Below are 12,320 nucleotides of genomic sequence, written 5' to 3' on the forward strand. Positions count from 1 at the left end.
CTTCGGTCTCCAAAGATTTTAAACCCTGACATGCTCACAGACGGAGCTTGTGTCTATCCATAAACCATGCAGACCTACCAATACACTTCGGCTTCCAAAACCAGCAGCATCCTAGGCTGGGCTTTGAGTTAACCTCCAAGAAACTGATCTGAATTACATTGCAAAGTATCACCCTAAGGAAGAAGAACGAGGACTGTAACATACATGGCCTCGGGTGGAAAGCTTAATGTCATCTTCTCAGTGATTTGGAGTTTGCGTGCAGGCTTCTTGTTAGAGCCCTGCCTGTGAAATCCCAGGGCTCTCCAGCCCCACCAGCATCACGGATTTAACAACTTTTGGTATTTGACTGGATCAATCCACATATAAACTCACAGAGATCATTCTTCTGGAGGTAGAAAATGCACAATGCTGTACAAATATGAAGTTTTATTGTGACTTTGAGCATTTCTAGAAATAAACCGTAACAAATAAATCACTGATTTATGATGGAAATGGTAAGGAGCAGAGTGTTAATAGTGGGGTACAAAAACCATACACTTGAAGGTTAAAAGCCAAAAAACTTTGTATGTAAATATGTTTAATAAGTACAGTTGTTGATAACAAACACTGGCTGTATATGACATATCCTGTATTTATAGAATACATCTATATACACATTTATATACGACCAAAAGGCACTAGAGTTTCCCAGATAAAACACAAGTAAATTAACAGTGTAAATCCAAATATGGAGGTTGGGAAATCTGCTTAGGGACGTGTACTGAAAAGGAAACTTTGAAAATCCCATGGGAAATTAGAAACCAGTCTCCCACTGAAAGCCAGGGAATTCAAAAGTTCATCTCCCATTTTTATCTTCAAAATCTCCCTTAATATACTGGTCAGATTCCAAATTATGTAGTATGAGATTAATGAGTCTATAAAGGAATGTACAGTACTGCAGCAAACTACGTAGCATTAAGCTTCTTATGAAGCTGGAGAGCTTACTATAAAATCGGGCACTCCTGTTTGTGCTGTTCTTAAATTGTAGAAAGAAATGGCTTCTCACAATACTCGGAATCTAAATGCATTCCTGTGCAAGCCTGTGCCCAAGAAGTCTTGAAGCTATTCATGGGGGAAGGTGCCATTGGATTAAGGGAGGGTGGCCAAACCTGGTGGCCAGCCTTTCATCTGCTTTTTCCAGAGTAGTGACTTTTCTACCTTCAACTGACTGAAATGTTCATGGTTTAAGAAAATATGTATTTTTAATCTCTTAAAAAAAACCTCGCTGGAGAATAACATTATATGAAGGAAAATTGGTAATACAAAGCTAAGGTAGTATGTGTATGTGGAAAACAAAAAAAAAAGCTATGTAGAAATCAGTAGTAAACCACTCTTACCCGTGATTGTGTCTTTTAATGATTCTAGCTGTCATGGTTTCATTGCCTTACCTATGGAGTGTAGGCTGTAAGTGCAAGATGAGTGTAAGTAGTTTTGCCAGTCACAATTTTAGCAGTTGTGAGAAATGCTGAGTATGTTTATGTGACATTTATTTACATAGGAAATTAAAGCAACAACCAGCATTGTTGAAACAACTGTGGTGTCTGTGTCACAAGTGGCAGATCAGTCAGTCCAGGGCAGATTTAATATAGGAAGATTCACTTTCCTTTTGGAGACACAACTGCTTTGGTGTGATTCTCAGAGCAGCTGCACCTGTAAAAGACAATGGCCTCTGCTGTGCAGGGAATAAAGAATTTCATAATTGTATGCAAAATCATGCATGTGTTTAAAGTCCTTCTAGTCCAAACCCTCAGTTAGCTTTGTGGATGTAGGTGGATAACACAGAGCAGCAAACCAACTCAATGACCTCACTTTCTGAGACACCTTCGGTGGAGGTGTTATTGTAAAGGCCCCTGATTCCATTCTTGTTTCCTGGAGTATTTTATGACTTCTGCATTACAGACTTTGCCTTTTCCATATGGAGTGTTTGTGCTGGCTGGTTCTCTACATAAGCTGTGATGGAGAGTTGGGACTTAAGTTGATGCCAAGTGCCCGCAGCTCCAGCTGTGTCCCCTTGCTCCTGCCCTGGAAGGTGCTGAGCCTGCTCTAAGGGCACAGTGTGCTGCAGGGTGCCAGGGGGACAGATGTGGCAAGAACACAGAGTCAGTTACATGTACCTGGGACTGCAATGGAGCTGCTGTCTCATGGTAGAAGCTCCTTTTTACCTAATTCCAAAGTTTTTGGCATGGTAGCTTCAGTAACTCAGATATAAAGTCCTTACAACTGCTTTGTCACCCCTTGAGCACCTTTCTATTAGGCTTTTACTGAAATGGATGGACTAGGTTTTTCCTAGGAGTGTAATTATCAGTGGCTTTAATCAGGGTTTAACAAGTTACAGGCTGCAGCAGCTTCTCAGGCTGCACAGACCAGTAACACCCAGACTATCTCAGAGAGAAGTGGCTTCTCCTGTAGTAGTTTTAGTCTTTTTGTAGACACCTGATAGTCTTCACTGGATCATTTTGTGCAGAAACCTGTGTTCTCTCCCAGGAAATTCCCACTGACCCAAATAAGCAGATCCAAGGAGAGCTCCTGCGTTTCCCAGAGGGTTTGGTTAGCATTGCAGAAAGTCCAGCTTTTGTTCATTCCTTAGTAAGTGTACATTGCAAGTCACATTTTAAAAAGATAGTCAAAACAGCTTGGAAAGATTTCTTTGTTTTAAATATGATGAAGATGTAGCACAAATCTGAAAGCATTCCTACGTGGACCTGTCAGTGCAGCACTGCTAGGGCAGCATGCATTTAGCAGTGTTGGCAAGCTTTAGCCAACAATAACCTCGCCAGTGTTTCCAAATACTGGCTATTTTGTGCTTGTAATGACCATTTCTGGCCTCATCCTGCAAACACACAAGTATTTGCATATTCTTTGTATTTATTAGTATTGAACGTGGTAAATCTGCTGAGTTGGGAGATGTATGTGTGCACTCCAATACTTACAGAATTAGGATCTTAGGGGCACAAAATGGAGGATGCACCATATAGATGCAACTGGCAATTACAGTCACTTGTTAAAATAGTTTACAGTGGCCTGTGAGGCACAAGAAGGAACATAGCACAGCTTTAAATAAGTATAAAATTTTAGACTGTGTATTCTATCTTTTGCTGAAATGTGAAACTTGCACAATTATTTATGCCACAAATGAGTTGCATCTAATTGAAAAAAAAATCCCGAAACAAATCAATCTTCCTTTCAATTAAAAAAATTCTCCATTTCCTTTCTGTTAGCCTATGAGACAATACTTTCATTTATTGTCACAATGCTCTGTGACTACAGAAGTTACGTATATTTATGAAAAAATCGACCAGTATATCAAATTAAATAGAATGTATGCACCAGGGAATATTATCCTGGAGTACTTGTCGATGGCATGAGTGTCGATCCGCATGCTGACGTATCTCTGGTTTTTCCTCCTGCCTGAGCCCCTCTCAGAGCCCAGCGCCAGCTGCACCATCATTCGGTCTTGTTTGTCTCCGTTCTCAGACACGTAGTGCCCCAGCTCGTTCACATCCCCATCGTTGTAACTGCCGTCCATCATCATGGGCCGAGGCTGAGGCAGGCTGCAGGCGCAGGGAAGCTGTGGGCACAGGTAAGCACAGGGTGGTTTTGAGTTGTGTCCAGATATACACAGACATCTCTTTTCTCATTACAAAAGCAGAGGAGGAGACAAGCCTGGGGAATTCAGGCTGCTGGGGCACAAAAAGGAAAACAAGAGGATTGGAGCACCTCTCCTGTGAGGACAGGCTGAGACAGTTGGGGCTGTTCAGCCTGGAAAAGAGAAGGCTCTGGGGAGATCTTATAGCGGCTTCCAGTACCTGAAGGGGCTACAAGAAAGCTGGGGAGGGACTTTTTATAAGGGCAGTTAATGACAGAACAGGGGGAAAAGGCTTTAAACTGGAAGAGGGTAGGTTTAGATTAGATATTAGGAAGAAGTTCTTCACTGTGAGGGTGGTGAGACACTGGAACAGGTTGCCCAAGGAAGTTGTGGATGTCCCCTCCCTGGAAGTGTTTAAGGCCAGGTTGGATAAGGCTTTGAGCAACCTGGTCTAGTGGAACGTGTCCCTGCTGATGGCAGGGGGTTGGAACTAGATGATTTTTAAGGTCCCTTCCAGCCCTAACTATCCTGTGATTCTAGGATGGAGCTGGGCAGCAGCCTTTTGCTTCTCCATTTTTGTGTCTGCAAGACACAGTGCAGGCAGGGAGAGAGTGGGGCTCTCTGTGGAAAAACTCATTTGTCTTGAGCATGGCTATCAGGATGTAAATAAAGGTTGGACCTGAACCTTGAAGCTGAGAAAATCAGAGAAGAGGGCAGAGGGAGTCTGCAAAGAGGAATGGATGAGTCTTGCCCCATTTGAAAAGAAGAACTTATAATTTGATGTATCGAATGCAGAAGGGGGAAGCTTGGACCACTGTGTAAGTTTAGACTGTGCCTGGAGAAAGGTGTGGGAAATCTGACATGTTATCTGAAACCTAAACCACAGTATCCATCTGGTGCTATTCATAGGCTTGGATCTTCTGCATAAAAAAATATTTAAGGGCAAAATCCTAAACTCTATCCCATTTATACAGGCAGTAGAAGGCTATACGTAGAGGGACTGAGTGCCCTCAGACTGAAGAAAGAGTACAAAGCTTAGGCATGTGTTATCTGTAGCAAATATTTATAGCCCGGAATACCTCACTGCTGGTGTCTTTTTGCATGCACTGCATTCTCCCCAGGCAGCTGAGAGCAGCACACTGTAGTTGTGAACTTTGGAACATTTCCAGACATTTCCCATACCTTTTCCTGGAGGAATAAAGCTGCTCCAGAGACAAGAAAAACCTCACCTTGTCCCGAAGTTTCCTCTCCTTCCGCTCTTGCACCGTAGTCAGGTAATTCACTGCTGCGTATTCCAGTACCGAGAGGAAGACAAACACAAAACTGACCCACAGGTAAATGTCCACTGCTTTGATGTAGGAAACACGGGGCATGGAGGCGTTCACCCCAGTGATGATCGTGGACATGGTCAGCACAGTGGTTATCCCTGGGAATACAAGAGCAGAGAGACTGTAAGGCACTTTCAAACCAGACTCTTCATCACAAATATAACTGTTACCCTTTTCTGACACCTGAATTTACCTTGCAGTATGGTTTTTCATATTTGGACCATGGGTTTCACTGCCTGAGGAGGGTCCAGGCAGCCCTGATTTCTTGTCTTTTCCTTGAAAACAGCTCTAGTTCTGGTCTCAAGGTGTTGCTAGCCTGGTTCCTTGCCGCACCACCAGTCTCCCACCCCACAGCCAGGCAGCAGCACTTTGACCCCTTGCTGGCTGCACCCCATCTCTGGGCTCAGGTTAGTCCCTGGAGGGAATGTACACATAGCTCAGCTTCTAGTTCACCCCCTCCACAGCTCAAGCACAAGTGAGGCCCATCTGTTGCTGCTGCTACTTCCACCAGGTTCCCCAGGCCTGTGTTTTCTGTCTGCCCCTGAGAGGTCCTGCTTTCTGGGAAGTCACCAGCCAGCTCCTATGCCTTCCCCAGGGCAAGAGCAGAGACTAATGGGGCCCCACAGGGCAATGGGGCCTCACAGGGCAATGCTGCCCCACCTTACACTATGGGCAAGCACAATGAGCATGTCAGCGAGGGCAGGAGCCCCCACAGTTTGGAGTTATCTTAGCTCTGAGGGAGGCTCTCTGTGACCCTCTTATTCCAGGGGCTAATTACATCACATTAAGGATCCCTTTGAAAGTTGAAATGATGTATATAAGTACAAAGGACTGAATCCACAGGAGTATCTAAGTGCTAAAAAGTACTGCTAAAGGCAATGCCTACATCTTGAAAAGCCATGGCCCAAACCCTTATACTGCTTTTAATGTTCTTTCTAAACACAGACGTAGATAACTGCCCCATTGCCATCTCTGTTATGCCTATTATATTCCTCTCCACTGAGGAATATAATTTTAACAATAAATAAAGTCCTGAGGTATGTTGACTGCAATAAGTGGAAGCAAGCTTGGGCTCAAAGCCTGCAAAAATATAAACAGCGCTTTGCTAAGGGCAAAGCATCCACTTTAGAAGAAGAATTATGTCCATAGCATAGTTCTGCTCCCATAGTGACTCCTCTGGCATATGTCTTCATCTGTCTGAAGGATACTGCAGAAGGGGAATCTGAATTCCTCACACTGCTCTGTAAACTCTTTTAACAAGTTGAGCAGCACAGCTTGGCTGACTGTGTTAACTCCACCCTCTCTCCTCCAGCAAAACTCAATAAACAGATTTTGTCAGGGCTGCTAATATTGATTTTCACCTTTTTGCTCACTGAGGTCTCTGAAGGATACTGACACTTTGGCTCTTTCTGTGCCTGGTCTCTCTTAATATCCATAAAAGCAGAGAGGGAAGTTTGCTCTCTGATTTGCACTGCGTGCAGCTAGCGCTTCTGCAAGCAGGGAAGGCAATTCACTTGGCACTGCAGAGCAGATGGAGAGTTTGTACCATGGCCAGTCCCCTGCATGGGGGACACACGTGTGGCATAGTTGATTTCCGTGCCACAAGGCAGTGCAGGGGCGGTGTGTAGCACAGGGGATTTTGTCTGGATGGTCAAGGCCACAGTTGCAGCAATTGTCTCTTAGGTCTGCTGGCTACAAGATTTTTTTTACCTAAAGGGACTCTGGCAGGAACTGCTCGACGATCGATCCAGAAAGACACCCAGGACAAAATGACCATGAGGGTGGCGGGGAAGTAGGTTTGGAGCAAGAAGAAGAAGATGTGGCGGCGTAAAGTGAAGTTTATGTAGAGGCGATTGTACCAGCCTGGATAACAGCAAAAAGAAAAAAGAGAAGTCACACCAACATCAAACTACTTTCAGATAAGGTGATGTTGCACCAGGGGAATAGCACCTCACTTGCTTTTAGAAAAACAGTTAATGACCACAGATTATTGCAGTTTATAGAAAAGACTTCTTACTGAACCAGCTATCAAAGTGTGTCTCAGGACCACATCTTCCAGAGAAGATAATATAATCTGTGCACCCAGAGAGTTTAATTCATGTTAGGGCTCAGTGTGATCTTGAAGAGGGATTGCCTTTCAAGACTACATAACCATCAAGATGGAAGTCTGTGTCAGGGACGGCAGCCTCAGCATGGAAGAGAGGCAGGTCTGATGGGCCACAGGGAGACCTCCCAACAAACAATCCTCCATGGCCCAAGTTCAGAGAGACAGTTTGCAGCCCTTCTTCCCCCAGCCCACTTTCTGGCATGGACTCCAGGACCCACCTGTGCTGCTGTAAAAGGCGAGCTTTGTGGTGGTGTGAAACTCCTGGATCAGGAACTGGGAGAGTGATATCCTCTCATCTGTCTTTAGGGAATCGTTCCCATTCTTCCAGTAGAGCATGAGGTCATCTTCAGTGTAGGCATCTAGGGGAGCAGAGCAAACCTTGGTGCAGTGCACTGAGTCAGCTACTATCACACCCACAGCCCAGGGTGTGCCCACACACCTTCCAGGCTGCCTGTGAGGTCCCTGCTAAAAAGGCCAAATGCCATCACCTGGCTGCAAGCCGCAGCGATGGTGGGTATGATTGTGGCAAGGAGAGGACTAGCTTACTGTCACAGCCCTCAGGCCTGATGTGTTTTCTAAACCCTTCTGTTTCTCTAATCATAATTTTGCACACATAATATGTGGTTCAGGTAACCGACTGCATCAGAACTTGAAAAACTGTCCCTTATAATTGTCCTAAAATCAGAAACAAAGGCAAGGAGACTTAGCAGAAAGAAGTGGGAGGACAAACTTTCTGTCTGTGATGCACACATGAATACTACAGGTCTTGTTTTTTTAATAAATGTGGAAATATAGTAATGTTAATCCTTTCAGAAGGGGTTTAGTAACAACTTTTCCCAGAAACGGAGAAAAAAAATCACACATAAATATATTAAAACAGAATTAAGATTATAATTCCTTATTGCAAGCTTAAGAAGCAGAAGAAAAAAAAAAGCTAAAAGTTTAAAATGTCTCTGTATGAATTAAGATTATAATTCCTTATTGCAAGCTTAAGAAGGAGAAGAACCTCCTAAAAAGCTAAAAGTTTAAAATGTCTCTGTATGAAATCCAGACAGTTCATGTGTGCATCATACTTATCTCACACGGGTATAAGAAACATAGGACAGTGATTAATGTTGCTGCCCTGTCATGGTTCCTACAGTACAGATGAGCAGATGGTGCATGTGAAGGGCTTAGGGCCATTTATTTATGTGCTTGAGGGCACCTGGCAAGCAGGTGCTGCTGGGGACTGCCAACCTGCAGGTAAGAGTCTCAAAGTCCTCTGGGGACAAGGTGGCAGCGGGGCAGCCTGGCTGGCTTTTGGGGACAATGGTAAGACAGTGCTCACAGCTGGTGTGTTGCTCACAGCAACACTGCGTCGTTGCAAACGTTATCTACTTCTAGTAAAAAAATACAGGCAGGGAGTTTTTCTTAGTGTTGGAGTCTGCTGACTTTGGTTAGATCTTCCATGAATGTAGCAGCAGTTTCATTACTGATAATCATTATTGGTAGAAATATTGATGTACTTTAAAAAGTTTGAGTGCCCATGGGATGCAGCCCTCGGCTCTGCTCTGCCTCAGCTTTACTTACAGCTTTCAATCTCCAGGGAACATGTCTGTGTGTCCAGGGGAAAGCGACTAAAATCCATGTTGCACATTGCCGTTACTGTAACTCTAGGAATAATAAGACCACTCCATTAAAAACTTGTCTTCTTATGTGACTGAAAAATAGTAAAGCTGCAAGTTTCATATTTTTATTAAGTAACTACAGTTACAGTGCACTGAAAAGAAATACCTTTCATTCAGCTAAAGCCATTCCACTTAAGTTAAAGTCATTTCTTCTCAGCAAAGTAGTGTTAGAAAAGGTGGCTGGAAAGTTAGGCCATAAAAAATTGCAATTAGATGACAAAAATAATGGAGAAGAAAATGGAAGAGAGCATCAAGGCCACTTTTTCCTCTTTGACTATCAGCAAACTTCTTTCTGCAGAGATCTGTACTTTCAACAGGTGCTTTGTACAATAAAACAATTTACATTTATCAAGACCATCCTAGTGCCATGAGGGATGCAGGTAATTTCTCCACACACCCTGAATTTCCAGCTGCTCGGTGACAATCCGGGGATCACACCTGGGTACCAACCACCAGAGGGCACAGGCAGTGCCTCGAGTTAGGGCTGGAGCAGGTAAGCAGCAGAGACCACCGAAAGGCTCTGCCCCATCATCAGAAGCTCTGGTCTTGCTATAGTCTGATTATCTCATTTTTAATAGCATAATTTTGTGTTTGCACTGGGAGCATCCCTATGATCTTGACCCAACTGGCTCGAACTCTAAGGAAGTAAAAGAAAATAGAAGTATAAATCATAATGGGAAAAGAATGAATGAATTATAGCAGAGCTCGTGGTAGACAGACATCTGTCACATTATCATAAAAATACAACGCAGGCCTTTATGTTAGTAGTCCTTTTGCATGTGCAGGTTCTCACTGATGTTGCTTTCCTGTCTGGATTTAGTCTTTGAGTGAGTGCTTGAGTGCTTGGCTCAGATTTGTTGTTTAGGTGCCAGTGAGGTCTACAGTGGTTTCCAAGACAAGAGAAGACAAAGTCTGGCAAAGAACCTTAAGAAGGCAGACACCAAGGAAAAATAAAATCTACAGGCAAAGTCATTCAGCAAAGGCAGGCAGGCAGTAATGACCCGTTTACTCTTAAGAGGAGATCAGAATTCATATCTCTCCAGCATTCCTACTTCTCCAGCATTCCTACTTCTCCAGCATTCCTACCTCTCCAGCATTCATAAAGCACTCCAACCTGCAATTGTGACTGAGCAAAATAATGAAACTCTCAATTTTCCATTCAAGATGTTCACCACCATTTTGTGATAGACAATTGTTTAAGCACAAGCCTGTGCATGACAGGATCCGAGTAGCTTGATATTCTTCTGTTCCTATCTTCTTTAGACAACCATAAATGTATGCAATGCAGATGACTGGTATCATGCAGCTAAATGAAAGAGTATGCAGGCATTCATGCTGTAGCTGAACTTTATGTCATTTTATTGTCTTTTTTTTATTATTGTGCTAAGGACCTGAGCAAACTTTGCAAAGGCCTAAGGATCACCTGAACCTTGTATAATATGCTGACTAAAGAAAAGGCTTTAATAACAAGAAGGTAGCACTGTTCAGGCTGTGAATTCCAATGAACAGTAAGATAAAAATACCAGACAACAAGATAATTCTTGTCAAACTGATACCCCACAGAGAATCAAGAATTGCTTTGCTTGCCTTCCTTTCATAAAATCATAAAACACCTTGGCAGGCTGAGAAGTTATGTCTTCACCTTGTAGCAGGCTCAGCTCTACCTCTGCCATTCCTAAGGTCACTGTCTAACATGCCCTTAAAGACCCCTCCACTGCCTTCCCAAGCAACGTGTTCTGCAACCTTATAATTAAATCTATGCATCTTGCTGCTGCTGACCTCCTATCAGTCAGATTTTCCTTCTTTTTTGTCCTTCAGAATACACTATCTATGACCTGATGCTTTGTTTATTTATCATGTATTTTGCTATTTCATTGCTGTGGAGGTGATGCCAACATTCTTGCATCAGAATATTGTACAGCAATTTCCTCTCTAATAGGTTTTTATGGGTCATTTGGCCAAACTTGTTTTCTAACTGGGTGGAAAGCCAAGGAAAACAGAAGCACCGATACAGAAGCACTGACATTAGTTTCTTTTGGAGATTGACAGATGCTCCTCACTTAGCATGTCCAAGTATGAAAGTGTTGCATATTAGAAAGAAAAAACCCCTAGTTTAATAATGTTCAGACTCAGGTCAGCAATGTTACTCTCAAAGCTGCTTGAGTGGTTGGAAAATAAGGGAGAAAGCTAGGGTTGGGATAATATCTCAAACTAGAGGAAAAAACAGAGTTTACCCAAAATATCCCCTTGAAGAAGCTTTCATGCATTTCACATGAAATGTGAGCAAAAAGCAGAAAGAGTTGAAGTCAAGTGTTTGGGTTGCTTTAGCCATACACATGAGTCACCAGGAGTTATATACCCTTCCTCTGAAGCTCATCACTTCATGTGCTGAAGGAAGTTCCATCTGTTTTATTGGTTAACATAAAGCAAAAATTGCACTCATGATAATTTATACTTCTTCATAATTACCTATAGGAACAGAAACTGCACATTTTTCTAGGCCCAGAGACTTTGCTGCATAGTGAACGGGTAACTATAGCTGCTCTGGACTTCTCTTTATAACCATTCATTGCCCTCTTCCTTAGATTGTGCTTTGCCTCTTCAGCAGCGGCCCACAGGGATCTCATCCCACTGGCCCCCGTGAGATGTCCTGAGGGACTGTCGTGTCTGGCTGCAGCTTCCTGACAGCAGGAGCAGGAGCTAACCATGCATACAAGACAAAAGGACACTGGTGGAACCAGCAACATTGGCAAAGAAATTGGCTTCCTGCGACAGACACTTAATGAACTTGCACAGGGACTCACATGTCAGTGGATTGACAACACATTCATTCTTTTTTATGGGTTTTTTTTTTTAGTATGTAGTCATGCAAAAGCACAATACAGGAATCAATTAAACCACTTTCTCTCTCACTCCACTAATAGCTCGCACTGACCGAATGCAGCTTTACCTGAGGCTATAAAGTACCTTCCCATCTGGCTGGACCCGCAGCATGACGTTGTCTGTGGTGGTGTCATGAATGAAGGAACGCTTGGAGTGGACAAAGAACATGTCAGGGACCCAGATCTTCTTCACCAGCCTTCCATCAAAGGTCATGCTTTGGTTGTTGGTGCTGGGGAAGGACAGCCTCTCATCTTTCCAGTAGTGCCTCAGATAAAGTGTCATGGTGAAGTCCTGCAACAAACAGGCTTGCGTCACAACTTACACCTTATCAGCACAGCAGTGATTTCTCCTCTCTGGGGCAAACCACGAGCTGTAAAGCACTGTTCCTGAAAGCACATCCACTCCCTGAGCTGCAGGGGACACAAGTGGCTGCAGCTTGTTTATTCCTCAGGTCAGACCAACTTACTGGGTTCAGAAATCAGAGGTCATCCCGGTGCTGAATCCACCCCTGAAATGCGAACCTTGTGTTTTGGTGTCTGTGCCCCTCTCCAGGGACTAACAGGCAGACATGACAAGGCAGTGGTAGGGGGAGAGGGCTGCTGACCACTTAATCCTCCAACCATATGATGCTGTGTTTCTGGAGCCACCACTGAAGAAGCATTTGTTGCCTGCACTGCCTTCCCCACTGCTCTGGCAACTGCCTTCCCCAG

General features: G+C 43.7%; 1 protein-coding gene across 1 annotated transcript; it reads right to left on the reverse strand.

Moving 5' to 3' along the window:
* Positions 1–3,319: 3,319 nt before the first annotated feature.
* GABRR1 (gamma-aminobutyric acid type A receptor subunit rho1) lies at positions 3,320–11,901 on the reverse strand (the record flags this gene model as incomplete). The annotated part of the gene is made up of 6 exons (XM_010171218.1): positions 3,320–3,607; positions 4,855–5,051; positions 6,664–6,816; positions 7,279–7,419; positions 8,630–8,712; positions 11,678–11,901. Coding segments are annotated over 6 exons (1,086 nt in total), but the record flags the coding sequence as incomplete, so codon positions are not given.
* Between the last annotated feature and the right edge of the window lie 419 nt (positions 11,902–12,320).

Source organism: Antrostomus carolinensis, unplaced genomic scaffold (genome assembly GCF_000700745.2).
Source record: "Antrostomus carolinensis isolate BGI_N321 unplaced genomic scaffold, ASM70074v2 scaffold15277, whole genome shotgun sequence".
Lineage (NCBI taxonomy): Eukaryota > Metazoa > Chordata > Aves > Caprimulgiformes > Caprimulgidae > Antrostomus > Antrostomus carolinensis.